This window comes from Coregonus clupeaformis, chromosome 7 (assembly GCF_020615455.1).
Source record: "Coregonus clupeaformis isolate EN_2021a chromosome 7, ASM2061545v1, whole genome shotgun sequence".
In the NCBI taxonomy this organism is placed as follows: Eukaryota; Metazoa; Chordata; class Actinopteri; order Salmoniformes; family Salmonidae; genus Coregonus; species Coregonus clupeaformis.
The window spans coordinates 5,229,563-5,254,837 of record NC_059198.1 but is presented as its reverse complement, the minus strand read 5'-3'; the positions used below and the strand labels follow the sequence as shown (position 1 = coordinate 5,254,837).

Sequence of the window (25,275 nt, the reverse complement as noted above, 5' to 3'; positions counted from 1 at the left end):
GATGTCTTAATAATCAGGGAACTACGGAACAGTAGAGGCTTGGTTTGTCAACTTTAGACAAGTGGTGAGAGAGAAGGAGACAGACTCCAATCAAATCGTTTACAATGGTCCTAATGAGACCCTAATGAGGTGGGCTTTGAGAAATGGGGTCGGGGATGGGGTGGTGGGACACCCTAATTAAGGGGGTTTATAGAAAATGTCAGAGAGAGAGGGAGTGGGGTGATTGAACATGTGTCTGAGATAAGGGATACAGAGTGAGACCCCAAGAGGCCTCTTACTCCCCTATGTGTGCATGCCTGTGAATGTTTGGGTTTGTGTTTATCAGTGTGTATGTGTGCATGCCTGTGAATGTTTGGGTTTGTGTTTATCAGTGTGTATGTGTGCATGCCTGTGAATGTTTGGGTTTGTGTTTATCAGTGTGTATGTGTGCATGCCTGTGAATGTTTGGGTTTGTGTTTATCAGTGTGTATGTGTGCATGCCTGTGAATGTTTGGGTTTGTGTTTATCAGTGTGTATGTGTGCATGCCTGTATGAGCCCATGTGTGTACACAGGTGTGACCTTGTGTGGCAGCGGTCTCAATGCTCATCCGTCATGCGTGTGCAGGGCCACATGTGCCTGGTTTAACCCCTCTGTAACGTTACCACTGCTATAACACGGCCTGGACCCCCGGCCTCATCTCTCACCTGTTTTAGTTGAGATGAAAGAGGTCAGGCTGATAGTGGGGAGAGGTTGTTCATCAGTCTGATGGCAGGACAGGAGAGAAACATACGAGGCCTGAATGTGTGGGAGAAAGAAGGGATGGAGGGATGGCAGAGGGTAAGAGATAGAGAGATAGAAGGAGACAGACAGGAGAAGCAGATGCAGACATGTGGAACATAGTCATACTGATCCTGCTCACCATACACCCTTTCAATCAGACCCCCAGACACATTCCCATGAGCCCTGACCCCAGAGCAGTACATCAGGGCCTAACAAGGCCACATAGGGCCAACACAGGGCCATACAGGGCCAAACAGGGTCAAATACAGGGTCAGACAGGGCCAAATAGGGCCAAATACAGGGTCAGACATGACATAATATACACTGCATCAAAAACACAGGGTCAAATGAAAGTCACACAGAGCCAAACAGAATCTAGCTTAGTTTAACTAAACCTAACCTGGCTCGTAGCATTACCATGACGTTACCATGACGTTACCATAGCATTGTGGTGAAAACACAAGGCTGGAAACAGTACTAAACAAAGTGTAATATGACAGGCAGAGCAGTTGGATACAGTAGACCCCAACAGGGTCAAAGAGACACACACACAATCACACATGCAAACACACACACACACACACGGCTATCCCAGTCCAGTCCTGCCCATACAGTATGAGTAACACAGACAGCTGCACACACTGGCACTAGAGGGAGAAGTTACTTTCAATGCTTTGATGTCCCTCTGTCTGTCCAACAACAGGAAACAGTGAGAGTGAACTGTAGCTATGGGAGCTAGCTTCCTGTGTCTGTTAGATGACAATAGCAGGCCAAGTGACTCCCTGTCCATGTCCTCTAAGGTCCATAAATAGGCTTTATCATGTTTATATAGATACTAAAGAGTCCCTGCCCTGAACCTGAATACACACATCAAGGGAGAGAGACAGAGAGACCCTGCCCTGAATCTGAATACACACATCCAGAGAGAGAGAGAGAGAGAGAGACCCTGCCCTGAACCTGAATAAACACACGCACTGGGAGAGAGAGACAGAGACAGATGACAACACAGGACAGTAAATACAATGGGCTCCATTGGGTTAATACAGGGTATAGTTCAATGCAGTACTGTAGGACATTCCACTGACTTCCCTCCCCACTGCCTAGATACTGTAAGCACTCAGAGACCAAATACTTCAGACAATACAATACAGTACTGTCTGTCTCTACTGTGCTCTTCAACCAATAACAATAGACTCTCATTCAACGTCTATGCATTACCTTCCGTACAATATGTCTGCAAAAGCAGCATTCAGCAACCATCTGTGACATTCCACCACATCATATTCAAAAAGGTCAAGATCAAGAACCTGTATTGGTGTCCTCTTCTGAACACAACACAGTTAAAAGCCTTGGCCTTCTCCCTTCCTGTATGAATGGGGCTCAACAGTATCAGCTGTGTTTTGACAGGGCCAAGTGAAAGGGATTTCTAATGAACACAGTCTGGGTGTACAGTTTCAGCTCAGAGTGGTTCATCTATTGTCATTGAAACCCTGTGTGTGTTATTTTAGATTAGCGCTAAGTGAAGTTACTCCCTACCCACTGATTCAGGGTGCCTATAATCAGTGGTGGAAAAAGTACCCAATTGTCATACTTGAGTAAAATTAAAGATACCTTGATAGAAAGTAACTCAAGTAAAAGTTAAAGTCACCCAGTAAAATACTACTTGAGTTAAAGTCAAAAAGTATTTGGCTTTAAATATACTTAAGTATCAAAAGTAAATGTAAATGCTAAAAGTAAAAGTATAAATCATTTCACATTCCTTATATTAAGCAAACCAGTTGGCACGAGTTTCTTGTTTTATTATTTTATGGATATCCAGGGGCACACTCCAACACTCAGACATAATTTACGAACAAAGCATTTGTGTTTAGTGAGTCCGCCAGATCAGAGGCAGTAGGGATGACCAGGGATGTTCTCTTGATAATGTCAGTAGCTGAGTGTAGATGCGGTGAGGAATCAAGCGCAGGAAACACGGACGTTCGTCAACAGACTTTAGTCACAAAATAACAGCAGCAAAACAGGCGAACAGCCAACCCAACCGGGAGGCAAAATACACAGTACGCACAAAACACACAGTGCGTAAAAAGGCGATAGCGCACACAGTGCGGACTCTCAGAACAAACAACAATCCTGAGAGTAAATATCACAGAGCAACAGCTTGACAAATAAACAATACCACATAACACCTGCCCCCACACACGAAACCTAAATAGGCAACCAAATCACACACTAACAAGGGACAGGTGTACAAACAGACAAAACCAAACAAACATGAAACATCGAACGGTGGCAGCTAGTACTCCGGGGACGACGACCGCCGAAGCCTGCCCGAACAAGGAGGAGGAGCAGCCTCGGCCGAAACCGTGACAGTACCCCCCCCTTGACGCGCGGCTCCAGCCGTGCGCCGATCCCGGCCTCGGGACGACCAGGACGACGCGGAGCAGGGCGCGTAGGATGACCCCGATGGAACTCGGTCAGCAGGGACAGGTCTAATATGTCCCTCCTCGGCACCCAGCACCGCTCCTCCGGGCCGTACCCCTCCCACTCCACGAGATATTGGAGACCCCCCATCCGGCGTCTCGAATCAAGGATGGACCTCACAGTGTACGCCGGAGCCCCCTCGATGTCCAACGGGGGCGGAGGAGTCTCTTCTATCTCATAGTCCTGGAGTGGACCAGCTACCACCGGCCTGAGGAGAGACACATGGAACGAGGGGTTAATATTCCTGTAATCAATAGGCAGTTCTAACCTGTAACACACCTCGTTCAACCTCCTCAGGACTTTGAATGGCCCCACAAACCGCCGACCCAGCTTCCGGCAGGGCAGGCGGAGGGGCAGGTTTCTGGTCGAGAGCCAGACTCGATCTCCAGGTGCGTATACAGGCCCCTCACTGCGGTGGAAATCGGCGCTCGTCTTATGCCGACGGATGGCCCGCTGCAGATTAACGTGGGCAGCGTTCCATGTCTCCTCCGAGCGCCGCACCCACTCATCCACCGCAGGGGCCTCGATCTGGCTCTCGTGCCAAGGTGCCAGAACCGGCTGGTACCCTAAAACACACTGGAAAGGGGTTAGTTGGGTGGAGGAGTGGCGGAGAGAGTTCTGCGCCATCTCGGCCCACGGAACGTATCTCGCCCACTCCTCCGGCCGGCCCTGGCAATAAGACCTCAGAAACCTACCCACATCCTGGTTGACACGTTCAACCTGCCCATTACTCTCCGGGTGGTAACCCGAGGTAAGGCTCACCGAAACCCCCAACCGTTCCATAAAGGCTCTCCACACTCTGGAGGTGAACTGGGGGCCTCGATCAGACACTATATCCTCGGGTACCCCGTAATGCCGGAAGACATGGGTAAACAGAGCCTCAGCGGTCTGTAGGGCAGTAGGGAGACCCGGCATGGGAAGGAGACGACAGGCCTTCGAGAACCGATCCACAACGACCAGGATGGTAGTATTCCCCTGTGAGGGGGGAAGGTCTGTAACAAAGTCCACCGAGAGGTGGGACCAGGGTCGTTGCCGGAACGGGCAGGGGTTGTAGCTTACCCCTGGGCAAATGTCTGGGCGCCTTACACTGGGCACACACCGAACAGGAGGAGACATAAACCCTCACATCCCTGGCTAACGTTGGCCACCAGTACTTAGTGCTAAGGCAGTGAACTGTCCGGCCGATACCTGGATGTCCAGAGGAGGGGGGACGTATGAGCCCAATAAATGAGGCGATCGCGTACCTCGAGCGGAACGTACGTCCGACCCACTGGACACTGTGGAGGACTTGGGTCGGTGCGTAACGCCCGCTCGATCTCTGCATCGACCTCCCATACCACCGGTGCCACCAGACAAGACTTTGGTAGTATGGGAGTGGGCTCAACGGACCTCTCCTCCGTGTCATACCGCCGAGACAGGGCATCTGCCTTCCCGTTCTGGGACCCAGGGATGTAAGTGATTTTAAACACAAACCGGGCTAGAAACATAGTCCAGCGGGCCTGGCGAGGATTCAGTCTCCTAGCTGCCCGGATGTATTCCAGGTTACGGTGGTCCGTCAAAATGAGGAAAGGGTGTTGAGCCCCCTCAAGCCAATGCCTCCACACCTTTAGGGCCTGTACCACGGCTAACAGCTCCCTGTCCCCTACGTCATAATTCCGCTCCGCCGGACTGAGTTTCTTAGAATAAAAAGCACAGGGGCGGAGCTTAGGTGGTGTGCCAGACCGTTGTGAGAGGACGGCCCCAATACCGGCCTCAGACGCGTCTACCTCTACCTGGAATGGTAAAGCGGGATCTGGATGCGCCAACACCGGCGCCGAGGTAAATAGGTCCTTCAGTCTCCCAAAAGCCCTGTCCGCCTCAGCTGACCACCGCAAGCGCACCGGACCCCCCTTCAACAGAGACGTTATGGGAGCTGCCACCTGACCAAAACCCCGGATAAACCTCCGGTAATAATTCGCAAAACCCAAGAACTGTTGCACCTCTTTCACAGTGGTTGGGGTTTGCCAATTACGCACAGCTGACACCCGGTCAACCTCCATCTCCACCCCTGACGCAGACAACTGATAACCCAAAAAGGAGACCGACTTCTGAAAGAACAGACATTTCTCTGCCTTGACATATAGGTCATGCTCCAACAGCCTCCTCAACACTCGGCGTACCAGGGCTACATGCTCTGCTCGGGTAGAACTGTACACCAGAATATCGTCGATGTACACGACTACTCCCTGCCCCTGCATGTCCCGGAAAATCTCATCGACGAAGGATTGGAAGACTGAGGGAGCATTCATTAACCCATATGGCATGACGAGATACTCGTAATGACCGGAGGTCGTGCTAAACGCTGTCTTCCATTCATCGCCCTCTCTAATGCGCACCAAGTTATATGCGCTCCTGAGATCCAATCTTGTGAAGAACTGAGCACCGTGTAATGATTCCGTCATCGTCGCAATCAGAGGAAGTGGATAGCTGTACTTCACCGTAATCTGATTGAGACCGCGGTAATCAATACACGGGCGCAGACCTCCATTCTTTTTCTTCACAAAAAAGAAGCTCGAGTAAGCGGGTGAAGTGGAGGCCCGTATGTATCCCTGTCTCAGAGACTCGGCGATGTAAGTTTCCATCGCCTTCCTCTCTTCTTGAGACAAGGGATACACATGGCTCCGCGGGAGGGCTGCTCCTACCTGGAGATCTATCGCACAATCCCCCTGTCTATGAGGCGGCAGCTGCGCCGCCCTAGTCTTACTAAACACTAGTGTCAAATCCTCATACTCGGGGGGAATGTGCAGTGCAGGCATTAGATTCGGACTTTCCACCAAGGTCGCCCCTATGGAAACCCCCAGACACAGCCCCTCACACTGAGCAGACCACCCTTTAAGAGCCTTCTCTCGCCACGAAATAGTAGGATCATGGGTAATCAACCAGGGAAGCCCCAGCACCACCGGATAAGCAGGAGAGTCAATCAGATAGAGCTGAATCTTCTCCTCATGACACCCCCTGCGTCTCCATCTTAAGGGGCGCTGTGACCTCCCTAATCAACCCAGATCCTAACGGACGGCTATCTAGGGCATGTACAGGGAAAGGCTTATCAACGGGAAGGAGGGGAATCCCTAATTCTACACAGAACTGGCGATCTACAAAGTTCCCAGCTGCGCCTGAATCGACTAGCGCCTTATGCTGGGAACGAGGTGCTACCTGTGGAAAACAAACAGGCAAGGTTATGTGAACGACAGAAAGCTCTGGGTAAGTAGGGCGCCTACTCACCTGGGAGGACTCCCCAATGCGTGGCCTGCCTTCACCTCCACCGGGGACCTTCCCCAACACCTAGCCGCGGTGTGCCCTCCACGGCCACAGTTGGTGCAGGGGACGGCCCCCCTCGGGTTCCTACTCCTCCTTTCTCTAGCGCCAGCACCTCCGAGCTCCATAGGGCTCGGCTCGGAGGTGCTGGAGGGTGAAATGGGCGACCCCCATCCGGGACGCCCACGGGTGGCGAGCAGGGTGTCCAACCGAATGGCCATGTCGACTAGTTGGTCAAACGTCAACATGGTATCCCTGCACGCCAACTCTCTTTGGACGTCCTCCCGGAGGCTACAACGGAAGTGGTCTATGAGGGCCCGCTCATTCCACCCTGCATCTGCCGCTAGAGTCCGGAACTCCAAGGCAAAATCCTGTGCGCTCCTCATCCCCTGTCGGAGGAAGAACAGACGCTCCCCCGCCGCCTTCCCTTCTGGTGGATGGTCGAACACGGCCCGGAAGCGGCGGGAGAACTCCGCATAAGTGATGGTCGCGGCGTCCATTCTCCTCCATTCGGCGTTGGCCCACTCCAACGCCTTGCCGGTGAGACAGGAGATGAGGGCGGAGACGCTCGTGTCCCGAGGGCGCCGGGTGTACGGTGGCGAGGTAGAGCTCCACCTGTAGCAGGAACCCTTGACACCCGGCAGCGGAGCCGTCGTACGCCCTCGGGAGCGAGAGCCGAATCCCACTGGGTTCCGGAATGTGGACAGGAGGACTGACCGATGGGGATGGTCCGGTAGGTGGGGGCGTGGGTACCCCGCTGCTTTCCCATCGGTGGAGAGTGTTCATCACCCGATCCAAGGCGTGCCCGATCTGGTTAATCCGGTCCTCCTGTCCACGAAGACGGTCCTCCATGACCTCTGTCGGCGCGGGTGCTCCTGCTGACTCCATGGTGTGATGTGGTATTCTGTCAGTAGCTGAGTGTAGATGCGGTGAGGAATCAAGCGCAGGAAACACGGGCGTTCGTCAACAGACTTTAGTCACAAAATAACAGCAGCAAAACAGGCGAACAGCCAACCCAACCGGGAGGCAAAATACACAGTACGCACAAAACACACAGTGCGTAAAAAGGCGATAGCACACACAGTGCGGACTCTCGGAACAAACAACAATCCTGAGAGTAAATATCATAGAGCAACAGCTTGACAAATAAACAATACCACATAACACCTGCCCCCACACACGAAACCTAAATAGGCAACCAAATCACACACTAACAAGGGACAGGTGTACAAACAGACAAAACCAAACAAACATGAAACATCGAACGGTGGCAGCTAGTACTCCGGGGACGACGACCGCCGAAGCCTGCCCGAACAAGGAGGAGGAGCAGCCTCGGCCGAAACCGTGACAGATAAGTGCGTGAATTGGACCATTTTCCTGTCCTGCTAAGCATTCAAAATGTACTTTTGGGTGTCAGGGTAAATGTATTAAGTAAAAAGTACATCATTTTCTTTAAAGTAAAAGTTGTCAAAAATATAAATAGTAAAGTAAAGTACAGATACCCCAAAAAACTACTTAAGTAGTACTTTAAAGTATTTGTACTTAAGTACACTATATATACAAAAGTATGTGGACACCTCTTCAAATTAGTGGATTCGGCTATTTTAGCCACACCCATTGCTGACAGGTGTATAAAATCGAGCACACAGCCATGTAATCTCCCTAGACAAACATTGGCTTTAAAAGTCTAGGGTGGATGCAAAAGAGACCCGTAACATAACTCATGCGAATTAGAATATTGACAAGGAACAGTGAGAACAACATACACCGACAACCATATGCTACCGTCAAACACAAAATGTTTATTATAAACACACGGTAAACGATTTGGGGAAAAGGGGCTGAGCTGGACCCAAGGAATGAAACAATAAAGTCAAAAACCCCTAAACTGATCTTGCCTGCCTCTAGAACCGCTAAGCTACTGCTAACCATACAAAAATACAGTGGGTGGTCCGCTCAGGTCTAACTAGTGTGCCTGTATCCGTAACACCCCCAATGCATAGTGCCAACTGTAAAGTTAGGTGGAGGAGGAATAATGGTCTGGTGCTGTTTTTCATGGTTCGGGCTAGGCCCCTTAGTTCCAGTGAAGGGAAATCTTAACGCTACAGCATACAATGACATTCTAGACGATTCTGTGCTTCCAACTTTGTGGCAACCGTTTGGGGAAGGACCTTTCCTGTTTCAGCATGACAATGCCCCCGTGCACAAAGCAAGGTCCATACAGAAATGGTTTGTCGAGATCAGTGTGGAAGAACTTGACTGGCCTGTACAGAGCCCTGACCTCAACCCCATCAAACACCTTCGGCATGAATTGGAGCGCCGACTGCGAGCCAGGCCTAATCGCCCAACATCAGTGCCCAACCTCACTAATGCTCTTGTGGCTGAATGGAAGCAAGTCCCCGCAGCAATGTTCTAACATCTAGTGGAAAGCCTTCCCAGAAGAGTGGAGGCTGTTATAGCAGCAAAGGGGGGACCAACTCCATATTAATGCCCATGATTTTGGAATGAGATGTTCGATGAGCAGGTTTCCACATACATTTGTTCATGTAGTATACTTTACACCACTGCCTATAATCATTTAGGTTAGGATCGGGGGTAGGCTGATCTGATCCTAGATCTGTGGTTAAGGGTTAAGGACTACTTTTACCTTATGCAGTTAGAGCAGTTTCCCCTATACAGTCAGTGTCAGTAAACTGTAGTCAGTGAAGCCCTGTTTCACTCAGTCATTGGTTTTAATGCTGTGTATGTTAGTTATAGCTGGATTAATGCTAAGTGGCTAGGTCACTGTATCTGCAGAAACTGCAGGCAGAGCCCCTGGGGTTTGGCCTAGGTATCCCCAGGCAGGTGTGTGGGCTCAGTGGTTGACTAGAGGTTGATTATGTTTGTGTTATTCTCTGTGGCTAATGGAGGTTGTCTCTGACTAAGCAACCGTGTGGCACAGTGCACTGCTTGGTCCGTCTGTCAGCAGCTCGTTAGCGAGGTGAAGACCCATGACAGACCTCTCTCTCGCTTCAATGAGGATGGCGAGGACGAGACTCTCCTCCCGCGCTCATCTTTCTCTTGTTCCTTTCATAGCTTCTCATACTACATCAGTTCATCCATCCAGCCCTCTCTCTCTCTCTCTCTAGAATATCATCAGTTCATCCATTCAGCTCTCTCCACTTCCCAGGTGTGGCTTCAGCTCCTGATAAAACAACCACACACAATCCTAATCTCCTGGGTTGTGTTCATTCAGGCATGCAACATTTCAAAATGTTTTGCAACAGGAAACAACATTTACTGTTTCTTATTAGTCCCCTGTAGCGCAGTTGGTAGAGCATGGAGCTTGCAACGCCAGGGGTGTGGGTTCGATTCCCACGGGGGGCCAGTATGAAAATGTATGCACTCACTAACTGTAAGTTGCTCTGGATAAGAGTGTCTGCTAAATGACAAAAAATGTAAAAATTTGACTAAACCAGGTAGCATCTCCCTGTTCAAGTTGTATTTTTTGTGCCTAATGAACACAACCCTGACCTGTCTTAGCCCCATTAAGCCAGGAACTCAGTGTACTGTCCCTGACACCTTGGCTAGGACACCTGGGTACAGTACAGTACAGCCGGGTAGTGGACGCTTACACACACACACACACACACACACACACACACACACACACACACACACACACACACACACACACACAAAACATCAAAGGTAAACCATTGGAAACATTCCAGGGTCTACGATCTAAGCTAATACTGACGATTATGATAGTACCTTGAAAACGACTGCTCTGTAAAGCATTCAAACAGCACTATATTCCAATGAAAAACAGGTTTGGCCCACTAGCACTACAGTGACTTTTATTGTGTGGGAGTCGTCTAATGAACAAGGGCCCTATTAATTAGCTTGAGTGGGCTGTATTGTTGTGTTGGATTGTGAAGACTTGCTGCTGCTATGAAACATGACAACACCTGCTCCCCTAGCCCAACACAAAGGGGACTTGTTCCTCCTCATAAACTAGGGCTGGTATGATGACAGGATTCTCTACCAATTAGTGTGTGACGACTCCACTGAGCCTTATGTTCTGACACCTACTCTAATGGAGAGAGAGAGAGAGAGAGAGAGAGAGAGGGAGAGAGAGAGGGGAGATGGAGAGAAAGAATAGATGGAGATATTTTTCTGATAGTGAAGGGGTCAGCACAGTAACTGTTATCACTGCTTAACTCTCACTCTCTCGCTTTCTTTCACGCTCTCTTTTTTCTCGCTTTCACACACACATACTTAAGTTCTCTCTGTTTCACACACTTATTCATCTCCCCTTTCTCTCTATATCTCTCCATTTCATACACACACACTCAACTTCTCTTGGTTTTACACATTCTTTCCTCCCTTTCTCTCTCTTTCCCTCCTTCTCCTAGTCTCTCCCTAGCCTTAACAGGCACTCACTCATTTCCTATGTAACAGTTAGTTATGAGAGCGTAGGCGGGTATCTAGCCGTGCTGTTACAGTGCATTAAACCAGTCTGGTATCTAGCCGTGCTGTTACAGTGTATTAAACCAGTCTGGTATCTAGCCGTGCTGTTACAGTGTATTAGACCAGTCTGGTATCTAGCCGTGCTGTTACAGTGTATTAAACCAGTCTGATATCTAGCCGTGCTGTTACAGTGTATTAGACCAGTCTGGTATCTAGCCGTGCTGTTACAGTGCATTAAACCAGTCTGGTATCTAGCCGTGCTGTTACAGTGTATTAAACCAGTCTGGTATCTAGCCGTGCTGTTACAGTGTATTAAACCAGTCTGATATCTAGCCGTGCTGTTACAGTGTATTAGACCAGTCTGTTTCACAACCACCTCCTACTGCCCTCACTTCATAAGCAGCAGCGTTAGTGAATTTTAAAACAATATCCCCCTCAGGACACTGATACCTGAAACCCACACTATTGGTTCAGCAGAAGCTAGGCATCAATATTTGATGGTGTACCAGCGTTAAGGCAGGCAGCACCGTGCAAAGCTACAGTACTAGCTGAATAAAGTTAATGGGATATATAGGAGTCTGTGGAAAGTCACAGTGAGAAACTTTCCAACAAAAACTTGCTGACATGTTAGTGACTGGGGTGTGAGGGCTTCTTCTCACCTTTCTTACACTATCACTCCCCTCTCTTTCTCTCCCTCACACACTCACCCCTCACTCTTTTTGAGCTGAATTCACAAGTTTCCGAACCAATGAAAGAGGGATTACTATGACCAAAGAGAGAGAAAAAAAGTGTTTGAAAGGGAAACAAATAAATAACATTCTACTGTTAGAGCCCATTAGCTTACATGCTCGTTCCATCCTTGTTGTAATGTGGTATGGAATGTAAAATATATTCTGTTCGGCTTGTAGGTCATTGAGGAAAGAATGAAGAATAGGCTCTCTCTCTCTATGCACCCTCATGCAAAAATGTGTGTCTGATACCTCACAGGTTTTGTTCTCACTCTTCATTGAGTCCCGTAGAAAATTATTGTTTTGGTGCATAGCACCTTCTACTGGTTGGATCAAGTAACTGTTTGCATATTCAGTTGATTCTTATCTTAATAAGTAAGTACTTTAGTTTAGGCTATACCATAGTTTTGGACAGTGTTCTCTATAAACACTGGATCAGGTAAAGAGAATGTTGTTGGATTGAGACCTGTGAACTGCTGCACTGGTCCAATGTGGACATATCAGAAATCAACTGTAAGTCAACCAGTGTAAAGTCTGCACACCAGTAATGACAGATGACCGACCAACCAACATCACTAGTGTGCTTTTTAAAAACTTGTTTTGGATACTTAGTTGTTCCTGTCTAAACCAGCACCAGGATCTAGATGTATTGTGAACAGGGTTCCATCTGTATTCATATTCACAACCAGACAGCCTTGAACATCTTTCGGGCATTGAAACATTGAGACAATGACGAGGCCAGATCACAGAAAACAGTATAGATGGAGACATCTAACATCTCTCACCCATAACACCCTTTCTTCCCTGCTCTCTCCCTTCTCTCCTTTCAGGTGAATGGGGTGAACGTGGAGGGCATGCGTCATGCGGAGGTCGTGGCCTTCATAAAGAGAGGAGGAGATGAGACCAGACTTCTGGTGGTGGACCCTGACACAGACCATCACTTTAAGAAGATGGGCGTCACCCCATTGGCCAGCCACGTCAAAGGTAGGCCTACACCAATGTATACCTGTAAAACAGAATCTTTATTCAAAGTGTACTCTTATAAACCACAGTACAGCTCAGTACAAGTCTCTAGTCTAATTGTACATCTACATTTTACAGTTACATATTGAGAAGGCAATAATGGTGTTGATGATCTTAATCTATAGTGAAATGTTACAGTGTAGTTCATAAAAGCCAGCATCAGATTACTTACCTCGAAATCTCAGAGCCTGCAATTCTGGGTATAGGGTGAAGTTGCCCATAGGGTGGGTCAGTTTTGCATTTCCCCCACTAATGATTAAGGTTAGGATTGGAGGAAGGAAAGGGTAGAGAAGCTGATCCTAGATCTGCACCTAGAGCGTAATTCTGACCCTTCTTTCCCAGACTATGACGGTCCGTCCATATCCAACGGCTCCCCAAGTCCTCAGATCAACGGCAGCTTCACCACTCGCTCCATCCAGTCACACCACTCTGACCTGAGCAGTCCAGATAACAGCCTGCAGGTGAGACGTGTGTGTGTGTGCTCGTGTGTGTCAATCCACACTATAAATACCCAGTAATCTCCGATATTAATCTCTGTCTCTCTCTCTGTCTGTCTGTCTGTGTCTCTCTGCCTGCCTGCCTGCCTGCCTGTCTGCCTGCCTGTTTGTCCGTCTGTCTGTCTGCCTGTCTGCCTGTCTGTCTGTCTCTGTCTCACTATCTAGCTGGGAGAGGACGAGGTGGACCGTCTGATGGACCCGTTTGCTGAGATCGGCCTGCTCCTGAGTCCCACGGCGGCCGAGGCCAAAGAGAAGGCCCACGCCAAGAGAGCCAAGAAGAGAGCCCCTCAGATGGACTGGGACAAAAAACACCAGCTCTTCAGCAACTTCTGAACTTTTCTGCTACCTAATGAGAGAAGCAGAAAGACTGTCAATTTTCAGACATTTCTGAAACTTACGTTCAACATCCCTACCCGGTACCCCACCACCACTACCACCCAATCCAACAAAAGAGAATATGCAGATAGAATGATGTTCTTTGAACGTTGGCAATCCTCATCCGTCTTCCCCTCATCCCTCCTTCCCCTCATCCCTCCTTCCCCTCATCCCTCCATCCCCTCATCCCTCCTTCCCCTCATCCCTCTTCCCCTCCTTCCCCTCATCCCTCCATCCCCTCCTTCCCCTCATCCCTCCTTCCCCTCATCCCCTCATCCCTCCTTCCCCTCATCCCTCCTTCCCCTCATCCCTCCATCCCCTCATCCCTCCATCCCCTCCTTCCCCTCATCCCTCCTTCCCCTCATCCCTCCATCCCCTCATCCCTCCTTCCCCTCATCCCTCTTCCCCTCATCCCTCCTTCCCCTCATCCCCTCATCCCTCCTTCCCCTCATCCCCTCATCCCTCCATCCCCTCATCCCTCCATCCCCTCCTTCCCCTCATCCCTCCTTCCCCTCATCCCTCCATCCCCTCATCCCTCCTTCCCCTCATCCCTCTTCCCCCTCATCCCTCCTTCCCCTCATCCCTCCATCCCCTCCTTCCCCTCATCCCTCCTTCCCCTCATCCCCTCATCCCTCCTTCCCCTCATCCCTCCTTCCCCTCATCCCTCCATCCCCTCATCCCTCCATCCCCTCATCCCTCCTTCCCCTCATCCCTCCATCCCCTCATCCCTCCTTCCCCTCATCCCTCCTTCCCCTCATCCCTCCTTCCCTAAACCATCCAATTCTCCTAATTTTCTACCACTAAATCCTACCTCCTCTGAGGACTGCTCTGGAGAGAGGAGGCACTTATTTTTGTATTTAGAAAGTATAGAACACCACCTATATGGAGTATGGGGAATACGGACTATGTGAGATGTTTGTGAACACTGTGACCTGATCTTGAACATTGGGGTTTGTTTTGACCCTGTAAGAGAAGGAAAGGACGCCCAAAGATGGATAAAACTCTTCCTCCCATGATCCTCCTGTGATTTTAGTGTATGATCGATGCACCTCAGGCTTCAAGCATTCGATCACCAGGAAAAGCACAAACTAGAGGCTGAATAACATTGCTTCTGTATCATCTCTGTTCAGTTTAGTTTTGTATTTGTATCTTTGATCTGTTTTCTCATAATGTCATAACATTTCCACTTTGCTCCCTATGTTGGATATGAACTGGTATTCATAGATGGTGTTAACAATGCATAGACAATCAAAAGCCTTACTCCATCCATCCCTCCCTCTCAATATGAAAGCATTTAAGATACGTTGAATAAACGCATGCATACATGCACACACACACATACGCCCACTATGATTATCTAGCCTAGAGCCCTGCTTCACTCATTCCAAAGCGGTGTTAGTCTATTTAAGGGACCCTTATCTTTATAACATCAATGACATCCTCTCCACTATTTCATATCCCAATGTCCCCGACATAGAAATATAATTACTCGAACGGAAATTCCTCAATCAAGTCATTGTATTTCTATGTCCCCAATAGTGTTACTTTGATCATCAGTCAAAGTAAATGAAGACAGAGAATGACCGCTAATGTAAAGAACCACATGGACAAACTGGGTATTGTTACAATCAGACTGAAGGTGTTGATAAATAGAGGGTGTACCTTAGACTGGCACCAGTTTAAAGAGTGAATAGATCAAGCGTGGCGTTTTTACACTGTCTGTCTAGTACACCAGGGGGTGCTAATAAGACGTGCAGCAACATGAAGCCACTACACTGCTCAGAGATATATGAGGATTGGGACATCAAAGTACCATAGAAGGAGAAGATAGTCTGGGGATGATATGACCACTGTAAAGATGTATGAGATCTATGTAACACCTTGTAACATTTACGTAAAGCCTGCAGGTATAATGCATTATTGCTAGTTATGAGCATCTATAATGCTTTATTACTTGTTATGAGCAAACATAATGCTGTATTACTTGTTATGAGCATCTATAATGCTTTATTACTTGCTATGAGCATCTATAATGCTTTATTACTTGCTATGAGCATCTATAATGCTGTATTACTTGTTATGAGCATCTATAATGCTTTATTACTTGTTATGAGCAAACATAATGCTTTATTACTTGCTATGAGCATCTATAATGCTGTATTACTTGTTATGAGCATCTATAATGCTTTATTACTTGTTATGAGCATCTATAATGCTTTATTACTTGTTATGAACATCTCCATCTATGAGCCTAACACCTTTATATGCAAAAGTATAGATACAAATAATGTATGAAATACCAAGATGGATATTGTAAGGGATTGAAAGTGAGCCCAGAGTATCAAAGAAAGCTTACAACTTTCAGTGTGGATGTGATGTTATGGTAATGTTATGGTCATGTTGTGGTGGAGTGATGACAGACTGACATAGTGGTTGTATCACCTACTCCAGACTGGGCTGTCTTTCTGTTTCACTTCAGAAGGGATGGACAGAGAGTTACAGTGGGGAGAACAAGTATTTGATACACTGCCGATTTTGCAGGTTTTCCTACTTACGAAGCATCATAGGTACACTTCAACTGTGAGTGAAGGAATCTAAAACAAAAATCAAGAAAATCACATTGTATGATTTTTAAGTAATTAATTTGCATTTTATTGCATGACATAAGTATTTGATCACCTACCAACCAGTAAGAATTCCGTCTCTCACAGACCTGTTAGTTTTTCTTTAAGAAGCCCTCCTGTTCTCCACTCATTACCTGTATTAACTGCACCTGTTTGAACTCGTTACCTGTATAAAAGACACCTGTCCACACACTCAATCAAACAGACTCCAACCTCTCCACAATGGCCAAGACCAGAGAGCTGTGTAAGGACATCAGGGATAAAATTGTAGACCTGCACAAGGCTGGGATGGGCTACAGGACAATAGGCAAGCAGCTTGGTGAGAAGGCAACAACTGTTGGCGCAATTATTAGAAAATGGAAGAAGTTCAAGATGATGGTCAATCACCCTCGGTCTGGGGCTCCATGCAAGATCTCACCTCGTGGGGCATCAATGATCATGAGGAAGGTGAGGGATCAGCCCAGAACTACACGGCAGGACCTGGTCAATGACCTGAAGAGAGCTGGGACCACAGTCTCAAAGAAAACCATTAGTAACACACTACGCCGTCATAGATTAAAATCCTGCAGCGCACGCAAGGTCCCCCTGCTCAAGCCAGTGCATGTCCAGGCCCGTCTGAAGTTTGCCAATGACCATCTGGATGATCCAGAGGAGGAATGGGAGAAGATCATGTGGTCTGATGAGACAAAAATAGAGCTTTTTGGTCTAAAGCATGGAGGTGGAAACATAATTCTTTGGGGATGCTTTTCTGCAAAGGGGACAGGACGACTGCACCGTATTGAGGGGAGGATGGATGGGGCCATGTATCGCGAGATCTTGGCCAACAACCTCCTTCCCTCAGTAAGAGCATTGAAGATGGGTCGTGGCTGGGTCTTCCAGCATGACAACGACCTGAAACACACAGCCAGGGCAACTAAGGAGTGGCTCCGTAAGAAGCATCTCATGGTCCTGGAGTGGCCTAGCCAGTCTCCAGACCTGAACCCAATAGAAAATCTTTGGAGGGAGCTGAAAGTCCATATTGCCCAGCGACAGCTGGAGGATCTGTATGGAGGAGTGGGCCAAAATCCCTGCTGCAGTGTGTGTGCATACCTGGTCAAGACCTACAGGAAACGTATGATCTCTGTAATTGCAAAGAAAGGTTTCTGTACCAAATATTAAGTTCTGCTTTTCTGATGTATCAAATACTTATGTCATGCAATAAAATGCAAATGAATTACTTAAAAATCATACAATGTGATTTTCTGGATTTTTGTTTTACATTCCATCTCTCACAGTTGAAGTGTACCTATGATAAAAATTACAGACCTCTACATGCTTTGTAAGTAGGAAAACCTGCAAAATCGGCAGTGTATCAAATACTTGTTCTCCCCACTGTATTTTGTACAACATGCCTGAATGCTGTGGATTGTGGATTGGCTGTGGTATCAGGGGCTGTGGTATCTGAGTATAGCCTGGTCACAGATCTGTTTGTGCTGTCTTGCCAACTCCTATGGTCATTGTCAAGAGGCATCACACAACAATAGCCATAGGAGTTGGTGAGACAGCACAAACCGATCTCGGACCAGGCTACTCTGAGCTATGGGGCTATGGCGCCCGGGGCTCTGATCAGTGGACCTGCCCAGTGGGGGCTGTAGTGGGGTGTGTGGGAGAGGCCTAGCCTGGAGGTCAGACTCAGAGATGCTCTAATGAATGAGACCGGGGGAGCCACAGGACTTACAGGAGATTAGTCCTAGCATCGGATAGCATGGGGACAGCTGTCCTACACACAGACACAGACACACCCCAGACAAAACCACTGTCACGCCTCATAGGGGGGTGAAGGTCAAGTTTGTCTTACTGTGTGTGTGCCATCAACTGTTACGGATAGTAATCTCAGGTCCCCCCTGGTCATTCATATTTTAGTAGGATCTACACAAATAGAACACCCCCCAGACCAAACCATTGTTACATCTCATACAGGGGGTGAAGGGAGATAGAAGGGAAAGTTTGTCTGTGTGTCATCCATTGTTACTATCCACCCAGGGTCCGTATAGTGCTGAACTAGGATCAGTTTTGCCTTTTAGATCATAATGAATAAGATTATATGGACAGGAGGGACCTGATACTAGTTCAGCACTCCTCCTCTGAGATGCTTTCTGAATGCGAGCCCAGGTCCCCCCCTGGAGGTTCATATTGTGGTAGGATCTGAAATGCGGGTCCCTGGTTGGGCTAGGTCTGAGGTACAGGCCAGGGTCAGCTGTGCTATGCCGCGCCGACACCCCACACTTAGGACGGAGAGAAATGTCTGATCTGTTTTCATATATTGCACAATGTATTTTTAGTTAATACGCATATTGTCATTACTATTACTCATAATAGTACCGAAAAAACATTGTTTTTATTTCTCTGGTTTCCAGGTTTTTATTTGCGATCTAGCACCAATGTGTTTGCATTAGCATTTTTACTATTGCTCCATATGATATGCTGGCCGTTAAACCCTGAGCAGAATAGTATATGACCGATGTATATTTACATTTTAGCAGACTCTCTTATCCAAAGCGACTTACAGGAGCAATTAATTAGTGGTTAAGTGCCTTGCTCAAGAGCACAGTGACAGATTTTTCACCTAGTTGGTTCGGGGATTCAAAACAAGCAACCTTTAGGTTACTGGCCCAATGCTCTTAACCGCTAGGCTACCTGCCGCCCAATGTTATATACGGCAGGTTGTATTTTTTCAATAAAGTGTGACAATCTCATTCTGGAATATATGACTACATCTCAGTGTCATCCTTTCTTCTTCTCTACGTCTGTTGTCTCTGATACTAGGGGGGGTCATCTGTTCAATGAGCTAATCTTCCCACAGCTGTGATCCAGGAGTTCGCAGAGTAACTCCTCCTCTTCTCTCTCTCTCTCTCTCTCTCTCCCTCCCTCGCCATTGTCCCGGTCCTCCTTCTTGTTGTCTCTCTCTCTCTCTGTCCCCCTCCATTCCTAAGGATTATGTGAGTGTTGGCCTACAGTTTCACTCTGTTTCCAGAATTCTCTTGTGCCTCCAGCTGCCGTGAGTCCTCAGCCCCGTTAGAGGTCACGCAGAGGTCCAGAGTGTGTGTTTTGGAGGAGTTTGAGTGTGAGTGTGTGTGTGTGTGTGCGTGTGTGTACGTTTGTGTCTGTGTGTCTGTCTGTCTGTCTGTCTGTGTGTGTGAGAGAGAGATAGCATATGTGTGTGTTCAGTCAAGTGTGAAAGAGTCTCATTATAGAATGTGTGTGTCCTTTATTGTCTATTACTGTGCTTCGGCAGTCTGGCATTCAGAGCTTCCCAGCCTGTTTGTACTAGACTCAGCAGAGACACTCTGGCTGACTGGTGCCTAGCGTCTGTGTGTCCTCCTATGCTTTCCCAGAAAGCCAGTCATGCATAGGTCATAGGTCAGCGACAGGTCAAGTTAACGGTCAGACAGTGAGAACACAGTGATGACATGGTTACATGGGTCATATTCATTAGGGCACACAGTAGCTAAATGTTTTGCAACCGAAAACAAAAAGGAGCATTTCTAATTGAACATGTCTCACCCCGTTTTCCTTGTTTTTGTCATTTAACAGACGCTCTTATCCAGAGCAACTTACAGAAGCAATGAGGGTTAAGTGCCTTGCTCAAGGGCACCACCTAATCGGCTCGGGGATTCGAACTAGCAACCTTTCGGTTAATTGCCCAGCGCTCTTAACAGCTAGGCTACCTGCTTTCCCTCCATTTGGTGCCTAGTGAATACGGCCCTGTTGTGAGAGCACAGTGATGACATGTACACATACCTGTTGTGTCATTGTTGAGGCTGTGTCTGGAATTGATGTGGAGGTGGTGAGGTCTTTCCACAGTCATGTTAACAAATAGACAAGACATAGGCTGTGTCTAAGAGATTACTAAAATATTAGGATTGACAAAGTCAACATAACCTCAAGAAATAGGCAGTATTTTCAAAACAGTCTACAACCCTATATCAGCAGAACCAACAGAGCTACGGACAATGAAACCACCAGAAACAACTAAAAATACATTTCTGGCCTACATACAGTTAGGCTTATCTACATTTACATTTACCTCAGCTGTAAACTAACAACTGTACACTAACAACTGTAAACTAACAACTGTACACTAACAACTGTAAACTAACAACTGTAAGCTAACAACTGTACACTAACAGCTGTAAACTAACAACTGTAAATTAACAACTGTACACTAACAGCTGTAAACTATCAACTGTACACTAACAGCTGTAAACTAACAGCTGTAAACTAACAACTGTAAACTAACAACTGTACACTAACAGCTGTAAACTAACAACTGTAAATTAACAACTGTAAACTAACAACTGTACACAAACAACTGTAAACTAACAACTTTAAACTAACAACCGTACACTAACAACTGTACACTAACAACTGTACACTAACAACTGTACAGTAACAACTGTACAGTAACACTCAGAAAGACAACAATACACATTCAGTTAGCTAGGTGGAGCAACGGCAACAGAGCAAACTAGGCTGTGTGTGTTTGTGTGTGTGTGTGTGTGTGTGTGTACGTGCACGTGTGTGTGTGCGTGCTTGCCTGTCTGCCTGCATGTGTGTTTGCGTACGTACGTGTGTGTGTGTGTGTGTGTGTGGAGCCGGTACATCCAGTGCCATACCTGGTCTTTGTGGTAATGTGATGCCTCACGAGGACACATTATAACCCCCCAGAGGCGCTGGTGGACATTGGCTACGTTCTAATGTGAAGGCGTGAGTCTCCGTAGCCATGGTGACTGTGTTTTTGTTAGCGGCGCATGAGTCAGCCGAGCGATGAGTCACAGTCAGGAGGAAACACACGGAGGCACTACAGACACACAGACACACAAACACACATTGGTGCACTCACATGCACTCCCACTCACTGAGGAGCCAAATAAGGACAACTACACTAACATGCACACAGAGAGAGTAGAAAGAGAGAGAAAGAGAGAGAGAGCAGAGTAGAGAAGGAGAAAGGAGCATGAACGAAGAGAATGAGGGAATAAGTAAGGGAGTAGAGAGAAAGAGAGAGAAAGAGAGAGTGGAACCACAAGCAGACAAATATGGATGGAGGGAGGGGGGGAGAGAGGGAGAGGTTGGAAGAGGGAGGGGGGGAGAGAGGGAGAGGTTGGAAGAGGGGAGGGGGGAGAGAGGGAGAGGTTGGAAGAGGGCACGGGCACGGGCACATACCTCTTCCCAGGGGCACACTTTATGAGGGAGTCAGGGCGGAAACGAACACACCCTGTTAGAGCACACCTTGGCTTAGCTGATTAATCCTACAGTTGACTTAAGGCAGTGTTTCCCAACTCCAGTCCTCCAGTACCCCCAACAGTACACATTTTTTTGTAGCCTCGGACAAGCACACCTGATCCAACTTGTCAACTAATCATCAAGCACTCAATTAGTTGAATCAGGTGAGTTTGTCCGAGGCTACAACAAAAATGTGTACTGTTGGAGATACTGGAGGATTGGAGTTGGGAAACACTGACTTTAGGGATAGTCCTATACGCCTACACATATTCGTCCAGGGTAGGGGAGGGAATGGCCGGCAGGGATGTAGCTCAGTTGGTAGAGCATGGCGTTTGGTTCGATTCCAGTATAAAAAAAATACAAATGTATGCACTCACTAACTGTAAGTCGCTCTGGATAAGAGCGTCTGCTAAATGACTAAAATGTAAATATACAGTGCCCTCCTGAATTATTGGCACCCTAGGTATGTATGAACAAAAAAGGCTGTGAAAAAATGTAATTGTTGTTTGTCAGCTTGATCTTACAATCAAAATATCATATGAATCTAATCTTTAATTGAATTAAAATTGTTCAAAGGAAAAAAATCATAAAGAAATAATTATTTTATTCAAAAATATGTGTGTCAAATTTACTGGCACCCCTAGAAGTTCTCATGAACAAAATCTAATTGATGTATATTCCAATTAAGATTGGACTTTTTAAAGTTTATCTGATTCTTTGGGAACTCTTAAGGGGTCATCCATGACTTCCTGTTTCATTCGGGTATAAATACGAGGTGACACACAGGCTAAATTCCCTTAGTCATCCATCAAAACTGTTCGCCGCTCAGCCCAGTCAAAACTGTTCGCTGCTCTGGCACCCCAATGGTGGAACAAGCTCCCTCACGACGCCAGGACAGCGGAGTCACTCACCACCTTCCGGAGACATTTGAAACCCCACCTCTTTAAGGAATACCTGGGATAGGATAAAGTAATCCTTCTAACCCCCCCAAATTGTAAAGTGGTTATCCCACTGGCTATAGGGTGAACGCACCAATTTGTGAGTCGCTCTGGCTAAGAGCGTCTGCTAAATGACGTTAATGTGCCCTTGAGCAAGGCACTTAACCCTAATTGCTCCTGTAAGTCGCTCTGGATAAGAGCGTCTGCCAAATGACTAAAATGTAAATGTAAATGTAATCAACATGGGAAAAGGCCAGAGAACACACAAATGAAATGATACAAAGGGTTGTTGACCTTCACAAATCAGGCAATGCCTAAAAAAAGATAGCTACACGCCTGAAAATACCTATCTCCACTATTAGGGCAATAATTAAGAAATGTTACAACTGGAGCTGTGATGAACCTGCCTGGAAGAGGACACAAGTGTATTTTGCCCCCACGCACAGTGAGAAGGATGGTTCATGTGGCAAAATAAATCTCCAAGGATCACAGTTGGAGAATTGCAGAAGTTGGTTACATCTTGGGGTCACCAAGTCTCCAAAACTACAATCAGACACCACCTCCATGCCAACAAGTTATTTGGAAGGGTTGTCAGAAGAAAGCCTCTGCTGTCACCAAACCACAAACGTAAGTGCCTGGAGTTTGCTAAATGTCATTGGAACTTTGATTGGAACCAGGTTCTATGGTCTGATGAGACTAAAATATAGCTTTTTGGCAACAAACACCAGAGGTGGGTTTGGTTTAAAAAGAGCCATGGTCATGCAGAAAATAACCTAATCCCCACTATGAGGTATGGTGGTGGATCTGTGATGTTGTGGGGCTGTTTTACTTCCAAAGGCCCTGGGAACATTGTTAGGATACATGGCATCATGGACTCCATCAAATACCAGGAGACTTTAGGCCAAAACCTGTCTGCCTCTGCCAGGAGGCTAAAACTGGGTCGTCGTTGGATCTTCCAGCAGGACAACGATCCAAAGCATACCTCCAAATCCACACAAAAATTGTTTACCGATCATAGAATCAAGCTTTTGCAATGGCCAACGCAGTCCCCTGACCTAAACCCCATTGAAACCTGAAGAGGAGAGTCCACAAGCGAGGACCAAGGACTCTGAAGGATCTGGAGAGTTTCTGTATGGAGGAATGGTCTCAAATCCCTTCCTATGTGTTCTCCCACCTCGTCAAACATTATAGGAGATGACTCAGAGCTGTTATCTTGGCAAAGGGAGGGTGCACAGTACTAAATGTACTAAATTCAGGGGTGGCAATAATTGTGACATGCATGTTCTTGAATAAAATAATTATTTATTTGAACAATTTAAACTAAATTAAAGGTTAGATTCATATTATATTTTGAGTGTAAGATCAAGCTGATTAACAACAATGACATTTTTTCACAGCCTTTTTTTGTTCATATTTACCTAGGGTGCCAATAATTCAGGAGGGCACTGTAAAGAGATATAGATCATAATCTATATAATAGAGGGGTATCTGCTTTTGTCATCATATAGGCAGTGTTTCATTCTAGTTAGGGATAGTCCAACACCTACACACCAAAATATGAACACCATAATCTATATAATAGAGGGGTATCTGCTTTTATCCCCCTCAAACTCAACTCTGGACCTGGAAGCCAGTTCCACTCCTTATTTTCATTGTTCCCCTCTAATCAGGGACTGATTTAGACCTGGGACACCAGGTGTGTGCAATTAATTATCAGGTAGAACAGAAAACCAGACGGCTCCGGACCTCATAGGGTAAGAGTTGAATGCCCCATAGACAGTGCTTCATCATATAGACAGTGCTACACCTACACACCTATACAGAGATATACACCATAATCTATGTAATAGATCTTTAAACCTTCTACTCTATTAAGGGCTGTATGGTAAGAGTGGTAGAGTTAAAGACAGGTATTAGATTCTGTCATCTGTCATCTTTATATCCTTCGTTCTTTTTGGATGTGTTTCTTTTCCCACGGCGTGTTGCTTGAGCAGAGGAGCCCGGCGCACACAGGCACACACACACACACACACACACACACACACACACACACACACACACACACACACACACACACACACACACACACACACACACACACACACTACATACATAAACATCATCATCATCTCTTGTGTTTATTCTGAAGGGCTTGTGTAGGCTGAGGTTTATACATAGGGCCCATGGAGAGCAGAGCTAGCCCGACGAGACAGAGTTTAATGTGTGTTTTGGCTGCTGTACCTCTGGCAGAGTGGCTCAGTGTATACATCTCAGGGGGAAAGAGAGTGTTTCACACGTCTAGGAGAGAGAGAGTGGAGATTGTGATGGAGGCCACACGGTACTACCATTTAATTCATTAATCTATTATACACACACAAACACACACACACATGGTACAGTAGCCCCTAGGCTTGGGCAGTATACCGTATATACCGTATACCGGGGTATTTTGAAATACAGACAGTATGATAAAAAATATATATATTCTTTTTTTTTCTTGACAAAAATGTAATTGAGCCAGTCACATGGTACTTTTGTTTACAAAGAGCACATGGAGCAAACTGACTGATGATCCACTGTTGAGCAGCAGAGAGTTGATCAAGTTACACTTGAAATTCACTAGTAATGTTTGCCAGCTAAATACAGTGCCTTCAGAAAGTATTCACTCCCCTTGACTTTTACCAAATATTTTTTTTGTTACAGCCTGAATTTTAAATAGATTAAATTGAGATTTTGTGTCACTGGCCTACACAAAATACCCCATAATATCAAAGTGGAATTATGTTTTAGAACATTTTTACAAATTATTTAAAAATGAAAAGCTGAAATGTCTTGAGT

The 25,275-nt window shown here is 46.7% G+C and overlaps 1 protein-coding gene across 1 annotated transcript in view; it reads left to right on the top strand.

The window, feature by feature from the left end:
• Nucleotides 1–13,799, top strand: part of LOC121570736 (Na(+)/H(+) exchange regulatory cofactor NHE-RF2-like) — a 67,737-nt gene extending 53,938 nt beyond the window's left edge. The window contains exons 4-6 of the mRNA XM_045221075.1: nucleotides 12,546–12,699; nucleotides 13,081–13,199; nucleotides 13,401–13,799. Coding sequence (XP_045077010.1) covers nucleotides 12,546–12,699; nucleotides 13,081–13,199; nucleotides 13,401–13,568 — 441 coding nt within the window. The 3' untranslated portion in view covers nucleotides 13,569–13,799. The remainder of the gene's footprint in view (nucleotides 1–12,545; nucleotides 12,700–13,080; nucleotides 13,200–13,400) is intronic.
• The last annotated feature ends 11,476 nt before the right edge of the window (nucleotides 13,800–25,275 follow it).